General features: G+C 37.5%; 1 protein-coding gene across 3 annotated transcripts in view; it reads right to left on the reverse strand.

Moving 5' to 3' along the window:
• LOC119535870 (interleukin 1 receptor accessory protein) overlaps positions 1–24571 on the reverse strand; it is a 168396-nt gene that overhangs the window by 101534 nt on the left and 42291 nt on the right. For all 3 annotated transcript variants that reach the window (XR_005217310.1, XM_037838271.1, XM_037838275.1), the window contains exon 2: positions 6970–7034. Coding sequence is in view for 2 of the 3 variants with exons in the window: in XM_037838271.1 (XP_037694199.1) it covers positions 6970–7033 (64 nt within the window). In the remaining variant the exon portion in view is untranslated. The remainder of the gene's footprint in view (positions 1–6969; positions 7035–24571) is intronic.

Consider the following 24571-nt stretch of genomic DNA (forward strand, 5'->3'; position numbering starts at 1 on the left):
GCTACACCATTCTCCTCAGCCTGGAAACAGGCTAGGTTTCTACTGAGCCTCAAGCAGTACACTGCTACTAGCACAGATGATTCACCTTTGCGTCGATTGCGAGCCACACTAGATTGTTTTTGCCTTAGAACTTACGAAAGCAGCAGGCAAAAGAGGGACCAGAGTCCTGCATGCTCACCTTCCTTTCTCCATTATTTTGAAAGCCATGCAGGCCTCTATGCCTCCATCACCTCTACTGAGTTCAGACAGAGTACAGGTGATCCTGATTTGCAAAGCATTATCTGGAGATCTTGATAGCTATCATGACTGGAAGTGCCCGAGCTGGAATATTTCTCCACATCATTTTAATATCATAGGAAGGAGGAAAACGAGTCAGAATGTAAAAACAAAAACAGAACAAAACATAATGAAACAAAAAAACATAACACTACTAAAAAAAAAAGTCACTGCTGAAGAAGGAAATCATCCAAGAAGAAAGGAGAAAGTAGTGTAACTTAAGCGTGGTAGTAAGAAATGTGTTTGTTTTCTTTATGATCTGAAAGAGTATATAGCCAGGTTTGCATCAAATCTAGCAAGTTCCTTTGGTGGGAAGACTGTCTCCATATTTCTATTTTCTCTGGGTATTTCTGTCTCTTGCTATCTCTCTTTGGTCTCTGCCTCTTTCCTCTCTCTCCCTCCCTTTTCCTTCCACGTCCATCCCTCTCTTTTCTTCCCCTCCTTCTCTTTGATTTTCCTTTACCTTGAGTGGACAGTAAAAAAAATAGCTGAAAAGGCATTTAGAATCAAGCTATGGATGTCAAAAAAACTTGCATAAGAGAAACCTGACTTTCCCTAGGGAACAAGAAGGATTTAAAAACTCCAAAGAAAACTAGAAAAAAATAAGGATAAAATTACTGTTTTCTTTCAAAAGTAAAAATCAGTTCATTAAACAACTTTTGGGCCAATCTGAAGTATCCAAGGAACCAGAAAAAGGACAGAATTACTTCAGGTACATCAATTGAAAGCTATTAGGTCTAATGTGTCTGATCAGCAAACAAGTCCAGGAGGAACAGTTAAAGTTTTCACCCCAAAGTAAAAAAAGGGCAAACAAACTACAGTAAATAATGGTTAATAATGGTTGAAATCCACTTGGAAACAATAATTTGTATATCTATACTTGCTTTAAAAATAATAAAGTCCTAAATTTCAACAATAGTTATACTTGTTATGCAAATGTAAATAATTAGGAATTAGATAAAACTCACCATACTCTTAAAAAGAGTAAAAATAAATAAACAATAACAAATATATTTACATCAGATTATTATGATATATACTATATGATAATAAATAAATAAATAATGAATAAACAAAACAATAGAATTTTTTAAAACATCAACTCTCAATAAAGAGTTATATTTATGTAGAAAAATCATTAACAACTGACAGATGCACTCTTTTTCGGTTTCTTTCCTCTTGGGCATCTATACCTAGGGAACAGGCCCCAAGATCCACCTATGAAGCATAGTTGGCGAAACTCCTTGCCTGGCCAGTCTTCCTGGCATGGCAAGCCCAAGGCACAAAGAGGCTACAATGGCCTGTTGGAGAAGCTAAGAGAAAAATGCAAACACCAGGACCTTGGTGGGCATATCAAAATGTGCACTTCTGCTTACCTCAAAGAGCACTTCAAACACAGGGAACTATCTCTGAAGGAAAAAAAAAAAAAAAAAGAGTTGATGGAAAAAAAGCTTTAAACTATTATTCCAGCCTACCACACTGCTTGAAAATGACATTATTTTTCTAATAATGTGCAACTATACCAGAGTTTGATTCTGATGACAGGAGAAATGAAATTCATAAAACAGAACACAGTTCAAGTTTAGATTATTGAGGGTGTGACTATTTTCTCTCTTTCTCTCAGTCGTCTTACATTTTCATTGTTCCTACTACCTCTAAAAACGGAAAGACAAAACAAGGCAATTCTGTAATCAGCTTTTATAGGTTTGTATGGCAGGTACTTGAAATTACTGACTGAGGTTCCCAGATTATTTGAAAATTGTGTTCATTTTCTCTCAGCACCCAGTGAATTTAAAAATAGAATAATCATCATTTTTGTTACCTTGAGGTTGGAAATATAATGGAAATATATTTTATTTCCTAAAGAAATTAGTTGATAAGCAGAAAAATTTTGAAAGCAGTGGAATAAAAATGGGTGGGAACACACCCAGGAATGATTCACTGAAAACTCAAGGCAACTATCTGGTCCTAAAAAGCTCATCTCAATAGGGCAGAAATAAATGTCCTGTGAAAACAATGCAGAAATAAAGGTGATTCAAAGGGCAGAATAAATTCATATAAATCAGACACTGCCACTTACAATCATATGCACCCATATATTCTGTACAAAATAATGGATTCCCTTAACTGACACACTCATGTTAAGGAGAAATCAGGTCATTTTCCTAAACATAGAATTACCACTGTGATAAAAGAAGCTGGTCTAGAAAGTCTGTATTTGCAAAGTCAGCATCCAGGCTGGAGAATAACCACCTTTGAGAAATATAAGTAGCTTAAAAATCAACCCCAACGTTTTGCAAAATGGAAATGCAGCCTTAAAAAAAAAAGAGTGAAAAAGATTGACAAGATCTGCCCCCAAGAGGCAGCTATCAAAGGACAACAGGGTGATATGCTGTAATTCTAATGACTATTAGGTCTAAGAAGAAAATGAAACTGTATTCTTCGTACATTCTCCAAATGTTTGCACTAAACTGCATAGAAACTTAAGTGTGTTCAGGATGACCAGCCATGGGCAACAGAGACAGGACTGAATGTCACAAGTACATCTGAATACAGAGTTTTTCTAAAAGCACATTCAAATAAAACGAGGCCATTGGGGCTGGCAATAAATTGATTCCTTACCAAAAGCTCAAAGAACCATTACCAAACTATTAAAAATATCATACGTCCTTCTAGACTGGAGTAAAACAGAACTAAAAAAGAAACCTGCCAATTATATCTAAAATACATTAAACACAAAAATTCTCTTTGCTTGCAGGGATTCCTGTCCTCTACGATCTGCTCCCAAACTAACTGCCCTCACATTCCCTGCCCCTTCAATTGTCTTGCATGATTCTGTCCCCAAATAAGAGATGCATTTCCTCCTAGAAAAAAACAGTTACTCTTCGAATGGAAAGACTTCCCCAATATCTCCCAACAGGATTAATAAGTGTTGTCTTTGCTCTCTCATGACATTCTGTTTGGTATTTTTTTCAACTTTCTTTCTCAATTTACTGTAGAAACCTTAAAAGAAGAAGCTTGCCTTATTCGCCCTGGATTCCATAATATAAAATGATCAATTACATGATCTTTAGAAAGATGGGAAATCTTTGTAAGATAAGCACTTTCAATTAGAAACTGTTTAATTAAATAATAGGAAGAATATACCCTGTGTATGCCAATAATGTAGACTGTTTTCTAATAAAAAGCAAGAAGGCAAAATAATTGGTTAGATTTTTTGGTTAGTGGGCTTGGTTTATAGGTAAAGACACAGGGACAGAGAGTGATCAAGGGACTTCTTCAATGTAATGAAACAACCCACAGAATGAAACATCAGAACTTAGACCAATGTCTCTTGATTCCTGGTAGGGTACAGTGTTTTTACTTTTATTTTTCATAGAGTAATTCCCTCTAGATAAGCCAAGGGTCCATGTCTACCTCTGCAAATTTCTTAGAAAGATAATGGGAGAAAAATCAGGGAATCTTACCTCCATTAGCAGAACAAAGTCCTAAAAGGAAGGCAATAGGGTATAAAGAGTCAAGGAAGCCTGTAAAACCAAGCCCAGCAAGCCTGCCATTTAAGAGCACTGTTAATGTAAGTCACCTCCCTGGCTCTTCGTTTCCTCAAGTACAAAGCAGGTGTAAGAATCTCTAACCCACAGTATTTTCTGTGACATTAATAATAATGTGTGTGAAATCTAGCCCTGCAACTGGCCCACAATCAACAGTTCGTTGACTTTGAAATAAAAAGCTATATTCAAAGATCTGTTCTGAATGTGCTTTGGAGGCAGAAAAGGCATTGCCTATCATTTGTAGCAAATAATTTTGATATGACAATACTTTTAATATTCACCATTCTATATGTGGTGCTGTTTTCACTCTCTCCCCAACTTGGGATCACAGGTATCAAATATTTATTTCTTCTCTGAAGAAATGGGGGTGCTGAGCTTTATCACAGTGATTTGCCCCCTAAAAAAAACTTTTTAAAAAAAAATGGGTTTGGGCAGGGGATGAAAAGATACCACTTATCTAGAAAGCACAGAATCCCATTACTATGTGGCTCCCCAACATTAGGAAAACTGTTTTCCCTTGGATCTTAATATTTCTAAATTATTTACATCCTAGTAGAGCCCAGGGGAAGCATATTTAGTAAAGATAACACAGATTAGGGGAAGTGAAAAACTAGTTGAAGTCTCAGTCCTGCTAAGTATTAGCTGTATGGCTTTGGGCAATTCACTTAACTACTTTGATCCCAAGTTTTTAAATAGAAAAATGGGAGTTAAAATAGCTGCCCTGAGAAACCCATGATGTGGGTATGAAATCAAGTGACATCAAATATTTCAAATGCAAAGTGCTTTGAAGATACCTCCATGCACAGAGAGGTCAGTTGATCCCTCAGGATGTGCAATGATCCTTTTTTCCCCCTAATATCACAGAGCCAATTATCGCAGAGCCAATTCCCCCCTATATTTTTGTCAACAACACTTTCTTTTTGTTGCTCTTCCTCTAACTAGGAAGTGAGCACTGACACAGACACAATATACCTCTTCATAAGGAAGGCAAATGAGTATGTGCCAGATGGACTGAGGGGATTACAGCATGTTTCCCACTCCCATGGTGACTCAATGGGGATGGTATGAGAATTTATCTTATTCACCAAGTCAGCTTCCCCTGACAGAATTATGAGTCACATTTCCTGAGTAAAGAGCTCACTTTCCAGCAGCACTGGGGAGGGGGAGAAGGGTTTCCTTGGACGGATCACAGCAAGGGTGGCTCAGGACGACAGCACTGCCAGGACCACTGGGGAGGCACCAGTAGGCACTGACTTCTGGGGCTTCCCTGCCCTCTCAACAAAAGTTACACAGTTACCTCTCCCTAAGGTGAGGCAGAGCACAAAATCAAACTGATGCACTGCTGATACGGATCTGAACAAGTTCCATTATAAAATTGGCCAGTTTGGACAAAAAGGAGTATGAAGAGACATTTATTCATCCATGTAATATGCATGTCCTAGTATCTATTATATGTCTATGAGTCAATCATTATTCCAAGTGTTGGGGTATTAAAATGTGCAAATGCCTGTCCTAAGGTAGTGTAAAAGCAGAGGAAAATACAGAGGGAAAGGAGGAGAGGAGAAGAGGAGAAAGAGAGGGAGGGGAGAAAGAAGGAAGGATGGGAGGAAAAATAAAGGAAGGAAAAGGAGTGGGAAGAAAATAGGAATAGGAGAGAATAAAAGTTAATATGACATCAGGAATGATAATTCTATGAGGAAAAGCTACAGAAGACTAGAGAGAGAGTTATTGACAGGGGCTACTTCAGTCACATGGTTAAGGAAGGCCCTATGAGCAGATAACAATCAAGCACAGAATTGATCACATAGGAATAAATTATAATCAGGACTTATATTCAACAAATTTGAGCAGCAGTACACCAGGCACTGGCCCATCAGATAAGACACCCAGACAAGTAGGACAGAGCCAGTGGAGCCTGTGTCCCAGCTGAGTATTAGCCCTCATTATGCTATAACCTTTCTTCTGTGAAACCCCATAGGGTCACCAAGATTGGAAGTTACCTCTACTTCTCTCAGCTTTGAGCTGTACTCTGTCCTAGTGAAACCTCTCCTTTAATGCCATTTTTGGTTTAGGGTTTAAAATGGCACAGAACTATCCAAATGCACCCAAGAGAGAAAATCAGAGCTTAAATCCATGTCATGTGAAAAACAGTTGAAGGAATACATTCTAGAAGACTGAGGCTATGGCCATAAGATCATTGATTTAACATTTTTGACAGCCTCTCCCAGAGAAGTGGAATTAAAACAATGGCATTCCAAGTATGTCTCGTGATCTTCAGGAGAATTATACACGGGAAGCTTTCTAAAATGAAGATCCCTAGGTTCCCTGCCTTAAAATTAGAGAACCAGGAACTTTGAATTAGGTATTTTCTGTTTTGACCAAGCAATTGATCCAAAGAAACATGTGGAAATGACAGACATAAATTTCAGTTACATGTTCTAAAACCTTGCTAAGAAATAGAGAAGAGTTCAAAGATGTAACAGGCTGCAATTAGATGATCACACCTCAGAAGTAACAAAGAGTGGCTCCAGCCAGCAATCCGGGGCATCAGAAGAGACCTGAAAAGATGGACTTCCCAGTCCCTCCAACCCTGATTTCCTAGGATCTAGTTTCATGGTCACTGAATTTGGTTATTCAAACTCTCTAAAGGCCTTGGCTGGCTCTTCTTATGAAGCAACATCCAAAGAAAGAGCCTAAAGAGAGGTCTTTTTCTTTCTATACAGAAGCAGTATGGTAGAAACGCATCATTATTTGTTTGGTTTTATAAGGCCAACCCTGAGTCCTTCATTCACTATTGGCCCAAGGCTGAAAAATAAAATTGTGCTACTAGCACTCCCATTTCTTTTTCCTTAGTACGTGAGGTAAGGGAAAGAAGCAGGATTTTCATTGCCTTGGGTATAAAGGTGATGGGAATGTCCTATATTCACACATCCGACTGCCCTAGTGTAATGTGCCCCATGAAGACTAGTGAAGTCAGTGGCTCCTCCCATCATCAAAATGTTATGATTCTGTCAAATGTGCTACCACAAAAGACAATGGGAACAATGCCAGGTTCTCTTAAACTCTGTTTCTCACAAAGAGTTGATACATTACCTAATGCATGACTTGCATTTTAACAGATCATCAAAAGCCAGTCACTTACCCGAGGCTTCACTTTGCAGGACCCCAAAGATGCAGAGACTCATTACAAACCACAGAAGTCCCATCCTGTCAACATAAATACAAAGGTAAGGGAGAGCTCTTATTACTTTTAAGTGCATAAATAAAAACTAATGAATACACATTCTGACTATGGACTAGGAACTGTTCTAAGTATTAATTCATTTAAGCATCACAACAAACCATTTAAGTATTAATTCATCTAAGTATTAATTCATCTAAGTATTAATTAATTAAGTATTAATTCATTTAAGCATCACAACAAACCAATAAGATAGGCTCTTGTTTTTTTTAATCCGCATATTGCAGATAAGGAAACTGAGGCAAGTTTAAATAATTTGACCAAGATCCCTTGGGTATAGCAGGTGGGAGAGCCATGATAAAAATTCAGCAGCCTGGCTCCAGAGCTGTCTCTTATCACTGAACTGTAACTGCCTACTTAAAAAATATTCACCTGGATTTTTCATCAGAAGTCATACTTCTGGCAGATAAAGTTGACTTTCTTACTTTCTTTTCATTTCCCTAGTCTATTCCCAACTGGAAATACTTTATGATCTAGACACTTTTCTTTCTTAATGATGAATAGAAAGTCTAGAAATCCTGGATTCAGACTTGGTCTGCAGTCCACTACATTTTGAATTTATATTAAGAGAAATATATAAACCCCATGTCCTGCTGTCCCCACTCTCCTTTCTTTACTGGAAGAGATTGATGATGAGGCTGGAGTCCAATTTCTATGATCTTTAGCCTTCTTATTGATAACCAGCTAAAACAGCCAGCAAGCAAGAACCATGACCTCGTACTTGGTTGTATGATTTTTAATGCAGAAGGCCTGGGAGATTTAAGAACTTGTGAAATATTTCTTTCCCTATTACCTTATAAATATCTGCTTCCTGATAATCGCTTTAAGTTTATACATTCTGAAACCAGGAGATTACTGAGAAATTCTGTGCTCAAGACCTCGGCTTTCTGTTGTGAACACAATAGCCATATAAAGGTTCTTAAAGCAGTCTTGGTAACTTGTCCAGGTCACACTTCTAATAAGTGACAGAGGTGGGATTTGTACCCAAGTCTGTTTAACTACAGCATCTATGATCTCATACATTAGCCTACCTTACAAGTTTCACCACTACGGAGACACACCAAACTAAAAAGGCCAAAGAAGTACTCAATAAATAAGGTACTGTTATAGATTGAATTGTTATCCCCAAAACGATATATTCAAGTCCTAATCCCATGTCTCATGAATGTGATCATATTTGGAAATAGGATCTTTAAAGATGTTATTAGTTAAAATGAGGGCAAACTGGATTAAGGCAGACCCTAATCCAATCTGACTGTTGTCCTCATAAAGAAAAGGAATTTGGACACAAAAGGACAGACAGAGAAGACAGATATGAGATGGACACAGAGACTGAGTTATGCCACAAGCAAAAGAACACTATGAACTGCTGGTAAGCCACTGCCAGAACCCTACAGGCTTCAGAGGAAGCACGACCTCGCCAAAACCTTGATTCAGGCTTCCAGCCTCCTGAACTGTGAGACAAATTTCCATTGTTTTAAGTCACACTGTCTGTGGTACTCTGTTATAGCAGACCTAGCAAACTAAAACAGTGATCATATAACTTATCTAAAATGGGACACTTTTTAGAGTGCCACATTGAAACCAAAGCTATAAAGTGACACTGTCCGGGCAAATCAGGGTTGTGTGGTCACCCTAAAGGACATCTCAAGTTTCCAAAGCCTAGAGCTCCCCTGTCACTTCTTTCAGCCATGCATCACCAAAAACAGCTGCTTCTTTCTTTAGCCTGGTTGTACACACATCACAGGTGAATCTATTATATCTCAAACCTTTTTAATCTCAGAGACTGAATGTCTCTTTCTTTCCACCACCACCCCCCTTCCATTTTTTATTCCATTACCTTAAGGAAATCATCTTCTCTCCACAGATCATTCATTTATTAAATAAAATACGTACAGGCACACATCTAAGACATTTTGGGTTTGGTTCCAAATCACCACAATAAAGAAAATTTAGTAATAAAGCAAGTCACACAAATTGCTTGGTTTCCCAGTGCATACAAAAGTTATGTTTACACTATACCATAGTTCAATAAGTGTGCAATAGCATTATGTCAAAAAAAAAAAAAAAACAACATACATACCTTAATTAAAATGTGACAAAAAGACACATGCTATTGGAAAAATGGTGCCAAAAGACTTGCTTGATGCAGGGTTGCCACAAACCTTCAACATGTAAAAAAACAGAATATCTGCAAAGTGCAATAAGTGAAGCACAATAAAATGAAGTATGCCTATAATGAAGACTTTCTGTTTACAAGTCACTATGATATAATTGCAGAGGGTCTGGAGAAAGAGATGTAGGGACTCCTCTGAAGGCATTTATCCCCAGTAGAGTAGATAAACTCCAGGTGAACCATTTCAATATCACCAACTATGTACAGAACAAACACACCCAGGGGCTGACTATAGGAGATGCAGAGATTTATCATTCAGAAGTTCTAATGCTAGGCAAAGTCTAGCAGGGACTTAAAAGGTATACAAAATGTAACTGAAATGCAAAGTAAATGATGATAAATATAGCCTACTCAGAGAGGAACAGGTAAGCTTTACTGAAGATTAGCAAAGGGAAGGGATACTCCAGCCAAGGCAATCAAAGGCAACTCAACACAAGAGGCAGCTTTTGAACTGAGCAATAACTGGTTTGGATATTTAGAACTGAGGCAGAAGGAAGTATGGGAAAAAGAAAACTCTTAAGTGGAGAACAAGGCTTAAAGGTAGGGAAAGCATGGAGCATCAATAAGAAATGCTCTATAAATCAGTTTGGCTCAAGCACAGGATATTAGAAAAAGAACTAGAGAAGACTTTGTTGGAAAGAAGGGAGCATTAAGATCGAATATTGCAAGGCCTTGAATAACGGGCTAAGGATTTCAGATTTAATTTAAAAACAAATAAAGATTAAAAATAGATTTTCTTATACCATATATACAATCTAACATTTCCCCTTCTAACCTTATTCAGATATATATTTCAGATATATATTTCTCCCTCATGTTAATTACATTCACAATGTTGTGCTACCATCACCACCATCCATTACCAAAACATTCCCACTGTCCAAATAGGATCCCTGCACATTTTAAGCCTTAACTTTCTATTCCCTCTACACTGTCCCCTTGTAACCCATATACCAGATTCAAAAAAATCCATGGAAATGCACTACACAAATTGCGAACCCTAGGTTAAACTATGGACTATAGTTAATATTAATAGTGCAATTGTAAAATGTTGTAACAAATGTACCACTTGAATGCAAGGGGTCAATAATAGGGTGGTATATGGGAATCCTGTATTTTATGCATGATTGTTAAACCCACAACTCCTCTTAAAAAAAAAAAAAAGAAAATACATAAGGAATCATCAAAGACTTCTGAACAGAGAGGGGTGATATGATCTTCAAATTGTGCTTTATGCAGATCATTCTGCCAGACACATTTTGGACAGGTGGCCACTATATTCTGTCTTGAAATCATTCTGGCTCCAGAGGCTGTCATCAAAATAATTGCTATTCTCCTAGTTTTGTGTCATCTCTACAAACTTCATCAGCATGCCACCTATATCTTCATCCAAGTCATTAAGAAAAGTAATTAATAATTCCACGTGAATCCTTGTCAGCTAAGAGCAACTAGAAACTCATTGCAGATTCAGGGCACAGTAATTTCAGCCCCAACACTCAGCTATGCTAAAGCACTCTGGCCTCCCAAATTGCTTTTGGCTATTAAAAAAAAAAAAACAAAAAAAAAAAACACCTCACACCTCTAGATTTTCCCAGTTTGCCTGTTTATAAGCTGCTGAATTCATAAGGCAACATTCTGAAGACATTCCAATTAGTGTGATTGAGGGCCTTAATTAGTATTCCCATGAGTAACTGGATTACACGTGAAGCAGCTGGGAGTCAGGTCACCAAGGTAAATCTAATCTAAAGATAACCGAACCTGTGTGCAAACACAAATCCAGGGTCAGCCCTGTCCTGCTATGAATTACAATAAAGCAGTCATAAGACAAAATGTGACCGTGCAGGCTGGTTTCCAGATCAAGGGTACTAAGGTTAGTGGGAGGCAGGTGGCCAATCCGAAACCTCAGAGAATTCTGGTTCATTTAACATCTTCTTGCATTCCACCTCAGAACTTTATTACTGTAACTAGAAATACATGTTTGGTTCTTGTTTCTTAGCAGAGAGGAGAAACTTGGTATTTTCAGAAATGGAAAAACTTATAGAGAGCAAAGGAACTTGCCTAATAACACCTGGTTTCTCAGGTTGTGAATTACACTTACCTTTAGATTATCATGATGGGGACTAACAGATCCTGCCCTTGCTTAAGATGATTGGAATTTTTATGTAATAAATTCCCCATTGGCCTTTCCTTCATCATCCATTTTATTTACTATACGACTATATATTTCCTCTCTTAGGTGTTTGTATTTCTCTCATATTTAATGCCATTGTTTCCCAGTATATCAATTTGGATGCTTATGCCATCTGGCAAGCTGTTCCTGACATGTACTTATTTCTATGTAATACATAGTGACATTAATGATGAGTATTAACAAGTGCTCAGTACTTTAACATCTACCCCTGCAAGTGCATCTCTATATTGCTTGCATTCTCTAGGCTTGTTAAACTTTAAGATATCTCTACCTCTGAGTCAGGCCTGACCACTGGATTCTCCCACTGGGACAGCGGTAACATGTCGCCCCAAGGCTAATATTAGCTCTGGATCACCATCAGATCACCAAGCTGCAGCCTTCCTCCAGTACATCAGTGTTTCTCCAGGCCATGGAGGTTCTCCCTCAGATTCTCAATTCAACACATACTCAGATCACAGCTACTACTCAAAGCCCCCCAGCCTGGTTGGGGCTTGACCCTCAGCCAGTGCTTGTCTGCCTTCTTTTCCAGGAGGCTTCATTTTGTTTCTTGTAAAGTCTTGTTCCAAGCTGATGAACCTCCTATAACCATAAGGTTGCCATCACCAGCTTCACACCTGCCATTGTTGACAGATGCTCTTTTCTATGACCTTCTCACTGAAAACCCGGCCACTAACTACATGGCCATCTCCATGTAGGGTCAGTCATTCAGTCAGAGCACTTCCTTGAGTTCTAATCCCATCCAGATACTTATTTTTCCTTTCTTTAATTTACTTAAGTTGCAGCCATGCCCACCTAAGATAAGAAAGCCAAGCATTTGAAGAACACGGGACCAGTCATTAATAATCCCTCTGTACAGAAAAGGACATAACATTTGTAAAGAAATCAGGGTTGATTTCATCAGCAACCTTTTATCTAGTTTATAGGTTTTCTTAAAAATATATTCTTAAAAAGGATCCCTATCTGTGGTGATAAATGTACAATTATATGATGATACAGTGAACAACTCATTATACACTGTGGATAATTGTATGTTATATGAACATATCTCTATAAAATTGTAGGAAAAATATAAATAGGAGTAAAAGTGCTGGAGAAAACATGGAGAGAGTGATGTACCTATTTACTGTTGATGAGGAGGAAGAATGGTGTAGCCTTTCTGGAGGTCACTGTGGTGGTTCCACAAGAAGCTAAGTATGTGGGTGCCATAAGGTCCTGCAACCTCATTATGGGGTATGTACTTGGAAAACCTGAGAGCAGAGACATGAATGGACATTTGCACATTGGTGTCCATGGAGGCAGTATTCATGATTTGCAATGAGTGGAGGTGGCCTAAGGGTACACTGACTGAGGAACAGAATGGTGAAGTGTAGTGTATGCATTCAATGGAATATTGAGCAACTACGAAAAGGAGTGAAGTTGTGAGACATGCAAGGAGTTGAATGGATCCTGTAGACAGCATTTTGAGTGAAGTATGCCAGAAACAAAGGCAAATACTATAATGCCTCACCAATATGGATTAACTACAATGTGTAAACTCAGAATTGAATCTTACAGAACAGCCTAACAGGGAAATGATTAAGGTAATGGTCCCTACATTGTAAGCTCTTACAGCAGTCAAATCTATTCCTGAATTGTAATGGCTGTCTCCAAACTCTGAGATGTTGATCCCTTGGTGTATAACCTGATTGGTCTCTGGAACATTGGGTATCTGTGTGACACCTGAAACTCAGACCTAGAGCTAAGCAGATATGAATGTCAGTATTAATGCATATAGCAACTGTTAAAAAAAAAAAAAAAAAAAAGGCTGAAAAAGAGCCCAGCCTCTTTGTTGCTCAGATGTGGCTCTCTCTCTCTAACTAAGCCACCTTGGCAGGTGATCTCACTGCCCTCCCCGCTACGTGGGACCTGACTCCCGGGGTTGTAAATCTCCCTGGCAATGCAGGATATGACTCCCAGGGATGAATCTGGACCCGGCATCATGGGATTGAGAACATCGTCTATGAAAAGAGGGATGCAAAACGAAACAAAATAAAGCTTCAGTGGCTGAGAGATTTCAAATAGAGCTGAGTGGTCATGCTGGTGGACATTCCTGTGCACTATATAGATAACACTTTTTAGGTTTTAATATATTGGAATAGCTAGAAGTAAATACCTGAAAGTATCAAACTCCACCCCAGTAGCCTTGACTCTTGAAGATGATTGCATAACAATGTAGAATACAAGGGGTGACAGTATGACTGTGAAAACCTTGCGGATCGCACTCCCTTTATCCAGTGTATGGATGGATGAGTAGGAAAAGGGGAACAAAAACTAAATGAAAAATAGGGTGGGATGGGGGGGATGATTTGGGTGTTCTTTTTTATTTGTATTTTTTATTCTGATTCTGATTCTTTCTTCTATAAGGAAAATGTTCAAAAATAGATTGGGGGGTTGGGCAACATGCCGGAATAGAGAGGAGTGGAACCTAAGTAGTCCCCCTGGAACAACTGAAAAAAAAAACAGAAACAACTAGTAAATAATCCAGAATAACTGCGGGGGGACAAACGAGACCATCCACTCATCATACACCAACCTGAATTGGGAGGAATGCCCAAGATCACAGCATAAAATCTTTAAGTAAAACCTGTGGATCCAAGTCACAAGACCCCCTCCCCCATAGCCCGAGCTGCAAAGCCTCGTGGTGCCAGAGAGCAGCTTTCCCCCAGCAAGCGAACATAGCTCAGCTGAGCTCCAACTGGGGTTTTAAGTAGCAAGTGTGAACTGCTCACTACAGGTACGAATCCCTAAAACACAGACAGAGGCTTTAGGTGATGACTGACCTTGGAGAGCCGGAAGGTCACCTTGGACTAGGTCCGAAGGGGACTGTCTGTTTCTTTTTCGGCTCAGTGGAGACAGCCCCAGACATTTTCAGTTTCCAGGGCTGTGACTCACAGAAGGGTGGAGACAGCACAAGCAGAGAGAGAGAGACCATTGAGATGCTAATAACCTCCCCCTAGGGGGCCTATCTTCTCTAAGAGGAAAGGGGTGGGGCCCTTTCCATTCAGAACCAGACCCCAGAGCCTGGGGGAACACGGCCATACCTCCTCACACTAGTCAAGAATTATAGGCTAACAGGCATCACCTGCTAGGCAGAAAAGCACAGTGACCTGAGGCATCAAAGGCTGGAGCAATTTTCTAACACACACCTTCAGAGAAACCAGATACTGAATATTTCTTCCCTGTGGGACCTGAGCCTGTTCTGGTCTGGGAAAACCTGATTTGGATAACCAAGGAAACCATGGCTAGACAACAGAAAATTACAACCTACACTAAGAAAAACAAAGTTATGGCCCAGTCAAAGGAACAAATGGACACTTCAACTGAGATACAGGAATTTAAACAACTAATGCTAAATCAATTCAAAAAGTTTAGAGAAGATATTGCAAAAGAGATAGAGGCTGTAAAGGAAGCACTGGGCATGTATACGGCAGAAATCAAAAGTTCAAAAAAACGACTAGTAGAATCTATGGAAATGAAACGCACAACACAAGAGATGAAAGACACGATGGAAACATACAACAGCAGATCTCAAGAGGCAGAAGAAAACACTCAGGAACTGGAGAACAAAACACCTGAAAGCCTACATGCAAAGGAGCAGATGGAGAAAAGAATGAAAAAATATGAGCAACGTCTCTGGGAACTTAAGGATGAAACAAAGTACAATAATGTATGTATCATAGGTGTGCCAGAAGGAGAAGAGAAGGGAAAAGGGGCAGAAGCAATAATAGAGGAAATAATTATTGAAAATTTCCCATCTCTTAAGAAAGACATAAAATTACAGATCCAAGAAGTGCAGCGTACTCCAAACAGAAGAAATCTGAATAGGCCTACGCCAAGACACTTAATAATCAGATTATCAAATGTCAAAGACAAAGAGAGAATCCTGAAAGCAGCAAGAGAAAAGTGATCCATTACATACAAAGGAAGCTTAATAAGACTATGTGCGGATCTCTCAGCAGAAACCATGGAGGCAAAAAGGACGTGGTGTGATATATTTAAGATACTGCAAGAGAAAAACCACCAATCAAGAATCCTATATCCAGAAAAGCTGTCCTTCAAATATGAGGGAGACCTTAAAATATTTTCTGACAAACAAGACAATGAGAGACTTTGTGAACAAGACACCCGCCCTACAGGAAATACTAAAGCGAACACTACAGTGTGATAGAAGACAGGAGTGTGTGGTTTGGAACACAATTATGGGAGATGGTAGCACAACAATGTAAGTACATTGAACAAACGTAACTATGAATACGGTTGAGAAAGGAAGGTGGGGAGCATGTGAATGTGGGGAGCAAGAAAGGAGGAAAGATAAAGACTGGGACTGTGTAACTTGGTGAAATCTAGAGTGTTCAACAATTGTGATAAAATGTACAAATATGTTCTTTTAAGAGGGAGAACAAGCAAATGTCACTCTTGCATGGTGTTAAAAATGGGGAGGCATTGGGGGAGGGATGCAATCAACATAATCTAGAGACCGTAACTAATAGAATCATTGTATTATGCTTCCTTTAATGTAACAAAGGTGATATACCAAGGTAAATGCAGATGGGGGGGGGATAGGGGAGGCATGTTAGACACTTGACATGGGTGGTATTGTCTGATTCTTTACTCTACTTTGATTTAAGGTTATTCTTCCTTTTGCTGCTTCCTAGCTGTCATTTTTTTTCCTCTTTCTTTTGCCTCTCTAACTTCTTTGCCTCTCCACCTTCTTTGCCTCTCCCTCCTGCCTTGTGGAAGAAATGTAGATGCCCTTATATAGATAGTGGTGAAGGTGATGAACACATAAATATATGACCATACAGAGAACCATTGATTATTTACTTAGGATGCAATGTATGGTGAGTGAACAAAACCATATAAAAAAAAAAAAAAATGGGTTGATGACAAAACCTCAAGGGCAATATACTGAGTGAAATAAGCCAGACACATAAGGACAAATATTGCAGGGTCTCACTGATAGGAACTAATTATAATATGTAAACTCATAGACATGAAATATAAGGTACCAAGGTACAGGACGAGGCTTAAGAATGGGGAGCGGTTGCTTAGCATGAGCAGAATGTTCAACTAGGATGAACTTAAATGTTTGGAAATGAACAGGGGTGTCGGTAGCAAGATGTGAGAATAACTAACAGCGCCGAATGGTGTGTGAATGAGGTGGAAAGGGGAAGCTCAGAGTCATATATGTCACCAGAAGGAAAGTTGGAGGTCAAAAGATGGGCATGTATAAAACTGAATCCTATGGTGGGCAATGTCCATGATCAACTGTACAAATACTAGAAATCACTTCCATGAACCAGAACAAATGTATGACAATACAATTAGAAGTTAATAATAGAGGGGCATATAGGGACGAACTATATACCTATTACAAACTATATACTACAGTTAGTAGTATTTCAACATTTTTTCATAAACAGTAACAAATGTAGTATACCAACACTATGCGTCAACAATTGAGGGGGGTTGGTTAGGGATAGGGGAGGATTCGAGTTTCTTTTTCTTTTTTTTTTCATCTTTCACTTTATTTCTTGTCTGAGGTAATGAAAAGTTTCTAAAAATTGAACAAAAATTAAGTTTGGTGATGGATGCACCGCTGTATGAGGGTACCCAGGGGCAAGTGATTGTACACTTTGGATCTCTGGATAATTGTATGGTATCTGAACAATCCCAATAAAAATTAAAAAGGAAAAAAATAGATTGGGGTGATGAATGCACAACACATGATTGTACTGTGAACAGATGATTGTACACCATGGATGATTGTATGGTATGTGAATATATCTCAACAAAACTGAATTTGAAAGAAAAAAAAATTCCTGTGCAAAATATTTCAGACCCCAATATTTATCTGTAAAAATAGTTGTTGGCACAAATAAAACATGACAAGGAAGGCTATGGTTTTGGGTAAAATGAAGTTAAACACATTCTACCCATAGTCCCAATGAATTTATCTATAAAATGTGGACAGGATGCATGGAGCAACTACTTGAGGATTCTAAACAGCAAATAATAGCAAGCAGATTGGAGAAGAAGACTAGAATTGAAGTATCACTGAATCCACAGTGAGTCTGCCATCCCTTTTTTCTTCTAGTATCCACCATCCTGAAGTCAAGGCACCTTGAAACTTTGACTACAGACAAAAAGAACTCCAGGAGAGGCACTCTAGTGCAGGCTCTAAGTATTAAAAAAATGCATGTCTTGGCAGTGGCAGTAGCAAGGGCCTGCAGGAAACTCTGAGTAAGGGAATCTTTCTCTCCTGTAAGGAGGGCTGTCTTCCTAAAAAGGTAGAGAAAACCCTCACTGCTTGTTTTCACTTTCTGTGTTCCCACCACTTGGCCCCAGACGCAGGTGCAAACAGTCAAGGAAGTTTAGTAAGGGCAGTACTTAAAAAAAAAAAAAAAAAAGGCCCAGCTTTCTGGCCACAAAACTATAATGGGAAGTCCCAGAAAATCAAAAAGCACAGGAGAGAATGAATGAGAAGAGGGAAAAACTCAGGAAAAGGACTCCTAAAAAATTATACATGTGTGAATCTAATCCTAAACAGCATACAAAAGACTTTAACAACTGAGCTAAGAGATAGACTACTGGTAAAGTCACAGGATGGCCTCAGAGTGGCACAAATGCAGGACAAATCTGAAGAGAAAGCTTCAAAAAGCTTTGAAAACAGAACTAATATTGAAACCACAACTTGGAGAAGGCTATTCAAAACTTGCAGCCTTTACCTAGCCAGGTGACTGCATGCCAAAACAAAAATATAAATATTCTCTATAGGATTTAAATAAGACCCAGTACCTCATAATATTACATTCATAATGCCCAGGATATAATACAAAATTATTCAACACATGTAGAACCAGGAAAATCCCAACTCACACAAGGAAAAAACAATGAATAGATTCCCACAACAAAACAACACTCATGTTGGAATAATCTGAAAAGAATGTTGAGTTGTTATAAAAATACTCTAAGAAGTAAGAATGAATGAAAAAAAGTCACAACAAAAAAATAGAAGCTAGAAAGAAGAACCAAAACTGTGGCCAAAACAAAAAACAATGAATTATCTTAGTAGCAGAATGGATATATGACAGAAGATGAAGGCAGTGAACTTGAAGTGAGACAAATAATGTTCAATCTGAAATATGAAAGGCAAGAGATGAGAAAAAAATGAACAGAGCTTTAGATCATACATTCATATCATCACACTTCCAAAAACAGAGGAGAAAGTGTGTACTATAGTGCAGAAAAAAATATTTGAAAAGCTAATCACTGAAAAATTCCCAAATTTGGTAAAAGATATAAACAGATAGCTAGATAGATAGACTCAAGATACTCAGTGAAACTGAAACAGAGAAAAAAAAAAAAAAAAAGAAAAAAAGAAATCTACTCCCAGTCACATCATAGTCAAAATACTAAATAATAAAGTCAAAGAAAAATGGTGAGAGCAGCCAGAAAAAAAAAATATTATTTATTGGTGTACAACAAATTTTAATGACTACAGATTTCTCACCAGAAACCATGGAGAGTAAAAGGAAGTGGGATGGTGGGGGAGAGAAGAACTTTCAACATGAAATTCTGTATCCTGTGAAATATTCTCCCAGAATGAATTTATACAAAGACATTCTCAGGTGAAAAAAAAAAAAAACAACAACAACAAAATTAAGAGAATTTGTTGCCAGCAGACTTACTCTAGAATTGCTAAAGGAAGTTTTTCAGGTAGAAGGAAAATCACATCAGAAGGAAATATGGAACATCAGGAATGAAAGAAGAGCAAAAAATGGTAAATATATAGGTAAATATAATAGGCTATTCATCCTCTCTTGAGTTGTTTAAAATACATTTGATGTCTGACAGTAAAAACTGTAAAATTTTCTGATAGGGTTTTCCCTGTATATAGATGTAATATATAAGGGAACCGAAACATAAAGGAGTAAAGAATCTTAATATACATAAGTTTTCTACTTTCCACTAAAACCATTAAATATTGGTTCTAAATAGATTATGAAAAGTTAATTATGTATATTATAATCTCTAGTGACACCAATGAAAAAACTATACAAGCAGTATATTCAAAAACATGAAAGAAGATAAAATGAAGCAGTAAAAAATGTTCAAATAACCCTTAAAAGATGCAGGGAAATAAAGAAATAAAAACAGAGGAAACAAACAGAAAACAAAACAAACAAACAAAAAAATGAAATAGCAAACCTCAATCCAAACATATCAATAATTTATATTAAATGTATAAAGTCTAACCACACCAACTAAAAGAGATTGTCTGAATGGATTTTAAAAATATATGACAACTATAAGCTATCTGTGAGAAACTCAAATCAAATTAAATTATATAAGTAGGCTAAAAGTAAAATAATGGAAAAATATATACCATGTAAACACTAATCCAAAGAAAGCTGGAGTGGCTATATTAATATCATAAATAAGATTTCAGAGCAAAGAAAATTACCAGGGAAAACAGAGGGACATTACTTGATGGCAAAAGGTTAATTTACCTGAAAGACATACCAATCCTAAATGTGCACGTACCTAAATACAGTTTCAAAATGCATGAAAAAAGAAAAAAACGACAAAACTGAAAGAGTAAACAGACAAATCTACAATTAGAAATCTCTCAGAAATCTATAGAACTGGCAGATCAAAAAACTTCAAGAATATAGAAGAATTAAATAGCACTATCAACAACTGGGTCTAATTAACAGCTAAAGAATACTCCACCCAACAAAAGCAGAATAGACATTCTTTTCAGGTACACAAGGAACATTCACCAAACTAGCTCAAATCATGCACCATAAGTCAAACTTTAACAAACATGAAAGAATTGAATATGTGTTCTCTAACCATAGAATTAATCCAGAAATCAATAAAAAAAAATCCACACACCTAAAAATTAAATAATATACTTCTAAGCAATCCATTGGTCATGTTGGAACATCAATATTCAATACTGAAGGAAAATGAACATATGACAAACCAAAATATGTGATATATCTTCAAGCAGTGAAATTAGCAGGAAAATATATAGCATTAAATGCTTATATTAGAAAAGATGAAAGGTCTCAAATCAATAATGTAGGCTTCTATCTTAAGAAGATAGAAAAAGAAAGGCAAAATATACCAAGCAAGCAAAAGGAAGGAAATAATAAAAATAAGAGTAGAAATCAAATAATTTGAAAACAGAGAAAAAATGGAAAAAGATATAAAAAACTTGGTTCCTTGTTAAGAACAATAAAATTGATAAGCCTGGAGGAGACCCAAGAAGAAAAGAAAGAAGACACATATCCCTTATATCACTAATGTTGCATAGACTTTAAAATTATAATAAGAAAATATTAAGAGGTCCCTTCACCCCTCATGCCCTCTCTATCCTTCTCCAGAACCCCAGTTCCAAGACCCTCCCTGCCTCTTGGATTAGAGCCCAGGTAGGTGCATCACTGAATCAAACCTGGGAGGAAGACAGAAAGTACTTGCATTCTTCAAAGTGGGACAGTTACTACTTGTTGATCACCTGTTTTAACATAATTTGATCCATTGTTATAATAAAGCTGTCCTCTACATCAGAGGTAAGCAAAAAAAAAAAAAAAAAAAAGTTTAGGCACATACATTCCACAACTTAGATGAATGGACCAACACCTCAAAAACCACAAACTAACTACTAAAACTCACCCAAAGTGAAATAGACAATCTGAAGAGTCCTATAACTATTAAAGAAAAATGAATTTTCAATTAGAAATTATGGTGGTTTGAATCTGTATTTACCCCCATTAATCCACTCTGGTGGATGTGAACTTATTGGTAAGTAGGACCTTTTGACAAAACTACTTTAGTTCATCAAAGTAGTGGCTCCCCTCATTTACGATGTGTCTTAATCCTATTGCTGGATCCTTTATAAACAGAAAGACTGCAGAGAGAGAAGCAAGAAGCTGAAATAAATGAAACCTGGGAGAAGGGAGAGACCAGGAGATGCCGCCATGTGCCTTGCCATGTGGCAGAGGAGCCAAGGATCACTGGCAACCAGTCTTCAGGAAGAAAGCATCACCTTGATAATGCCTTAATTTGGATATTTTCTCAGCCTCAAAACTATAAGCTAATAAAGTCTCATTGTTAGAGCCAAACCATTTCATGGTATTTGCTTTAAGCAGCCTAAGAAACTAAAACAGAAATTTTCCAAGAAAGAAATATTTAAGCCCCAGATGGTTTCAATGGTGTATTCTACCAAACATTTAAAGAAGTAACATTAGTTCTACACAATTCTTCTGGAAAAACAGAGAAGAAAACAGTGTTCAATTCATTCTATGAGATCAACATTATTCTGATTCTAAAATTTGCCAAAGACAGCACAAGAAAAGAAATCTACAGACCAATATCCCTCAGAAGCATATTTGTAACTATCCTCATAAAATCTCATAAAATGTTAGCAATCAATATCAGCCATATATATACGTTGCAGCACAACCAAGCAGGGTTTATCTCAAGGATATAAGGACATTTCAGTTTGAATAATCCATCAGTACAATTTACTATATAAACAATCTAAAGAAAAAAAAATATATCAACTGATGCAGGAAAAGCATTTTGCAAAATTTGACACCCATTGAAAATAAAAACTCTCAACAAATTAGGAATGGAAGGGAATTTCTTAAACCTGATAGGGGCATCTACAAATAAACAACAGCTAACATCATGCATAAATGTGAAAGGGACTGTTTTCCCACTAAGTTTAGGCAAGGATGTTGGTTATAATTACTATTCAACATCATACTGAAAGTCCTATCCAGCGGAATAAGTCTATTCACAGATGACATGATTTTCTACATAGAAAATACCAAGTAATCTACTAAAAAGTTCCTAGATTTAATAAAAGAGGTTAGCAAGGTTGCAGCATATGTGGTCAACACACACAAAAAATTAATCATGTATACCAGCAAAAAACATCTAGAAACAAACTTTTAAAAAAATACCAGTTACAATAGCTAAAATATGCTTAGCTAAAAGTCCAACAAAACATGTACAGGATCTGCTGCTGAAAACTACAACATGTTGATGAAAGAAATTAAAGAAGACCTAAATAAATTGAAACATATGGTAGGCAGAATGCTCCCCAAAATATACACATCTTAATTCTTGGAACATTTTATGTTATGTTACATTGCAAAAGGAACTTTGCCAATGTAATTAATGTTATTAAAATAGGGAGATTATACTGGATTACTGGGCTCAATCCAACCATATGAGCCCTTATAAGCAGAGAACTTTGGCTGAAGTCAGAGAGGTGTGACACAAGTCAGAGAAATTAGAAGATAAAGACTTGACCTGCCATTCCTAGTTTGAAGATAAATAGGGAAATGTGTCAAGGAATGCAGGTGCTCTTAAAAAGCCAAGAGAGTCTCTTAGCTGACAGCCAGCAAGAAAACAGCCCCAAATCCTGACAGTCACAAGGAAATGAATTCTGCCAAAAAACATGAGTAAGTTTGGAAGTGGATACTTCACCAGAACCTCCAAAAAAAAGTCACAGAGCCTTGCTTACACCTTGATATCTGCCTTGTCTAAAGCAGAGAACCACCTAAGCAAAAATGTACCTGAACTTCTGACCCACAAAAACTGAGATAATAAACGGGTGCTGTTGTTTTTTTTTTTTTAAGTTCCTAAATTTTTGGTAATTTGTAATGACAGCAATAGAGAACTAATACAAGAGCAATACATACTTGTGGATTGAAAGACTCGACATACAAAATATGTCCATTCTACTTGTCTTAGTTTGCCATGACTTTATCACAAATACCACTGGCTCACAGGTTGGAAGGTAGAAGCTGAAAATCAAGGTACTAGGAGGTCGTGCTTTCTCCCAAGTCTATAGCATCCTGATGGTGGTTTCCTGGCAATCAGTCTCTGCCTCTGTCATATAGCAATCTTCCTCTTTCTGTCCCTTCCTGTAGCTTCTACTTGTCTCACTCAGTCACCTGTATCTCTGTCTAGATTCCCTCTGCTTATAAGCTCATCAGGCATATTGGATTAAACCAATCTTTGAAGAGCCTATTTACAAATGAGTCCACCATCCTCAGGGCCTGGGCTTAGGACCTAAACATATCTTTACGTGAGTATGTACCACACTCCCCAATCTGATCTAGATATTTAATGACATTCCAATCAAAATCCCTCAAGATTTTTTATAGATATAGACAAGTTGACTCTAAAATTTATATGGAAAAGGACAGGTCCTGGAACATTGAAGACAATTTTGGAAAAGAAGAATAAAGTTAGAGGAATCACACTACTAACAACCCAATTTTAAAATGCCTACAGCTTTGAAGAGCCACTTCACTCAAAAGGATACGAAACAGACAAAAAGTCAGTAAACACAGGAAAAGCTGTTCAACATCATTCGCCATTAGGGAAATGCAAATTAAAGCCACAGTTAGATACCACTACACACTTTTTGAATGACTAAAATAAAGAACACTGACAGTATCAAGTGCTCTACAGGATGCAGAGTAACTGGGACTCTCATACTGGTGGGAATACAACATTGTACAGCCACTTTGGAAAACAGTTTGGCAGTTTTTTTATAAAATTACCATTGGGCTCAGCAACCCCACTCCTAGGTATTTACCCAAGAAAAATAAAAACTTATATTCACACAAATACCTATGTACACATTTATAACAGCTCCAGCAATAATTGCCAAAAATTAGAAACAATTCAAATGTCCTTCAACAGAAGAACAGATAAACTCTGGTACATCCAAAAAATAGGGTACTATTCAGTAATACAATGCAATGAGCTATTGCTATAACAACTTGGATGAACCTCAAAGGCATTATATTGAGGGAAAAAAGCCAGTGCCAAAAGGTTGCCTACCAGGGCTTGGGCAAGATGGCGGCATAGAGAGGAGTGGAAGCTAAGTAGTCCCCCTGGAAAAACTAAAAAAACAGAAACAACTAGTAAATAATCCAGAATAACTGTGGGGGGACAAACGAGACCATCCACTCATAATATACCAACCTGAATTGGGAGGAATGCCCAAGATCACAGCATAAAATCTGTAAGTAAAACCTGTGGATACAAGTCGCGAGACTCCC

Source organism: Choloepus didactylus, chromosome 1, assembly GCF_015220235.1.
Source record: "Choloepus didactylus isolate mChoDid1 chromosome 1, mChoDid1.pri, whole genome shotgun sequence".
NCBI classification, from domain to species: domain Eukaryota; kingdom Metazoa; phylum Chordata; class Mammalia; order Pilosa; family Megalonychidae; genus Choloepus; species Choloepus didactylus.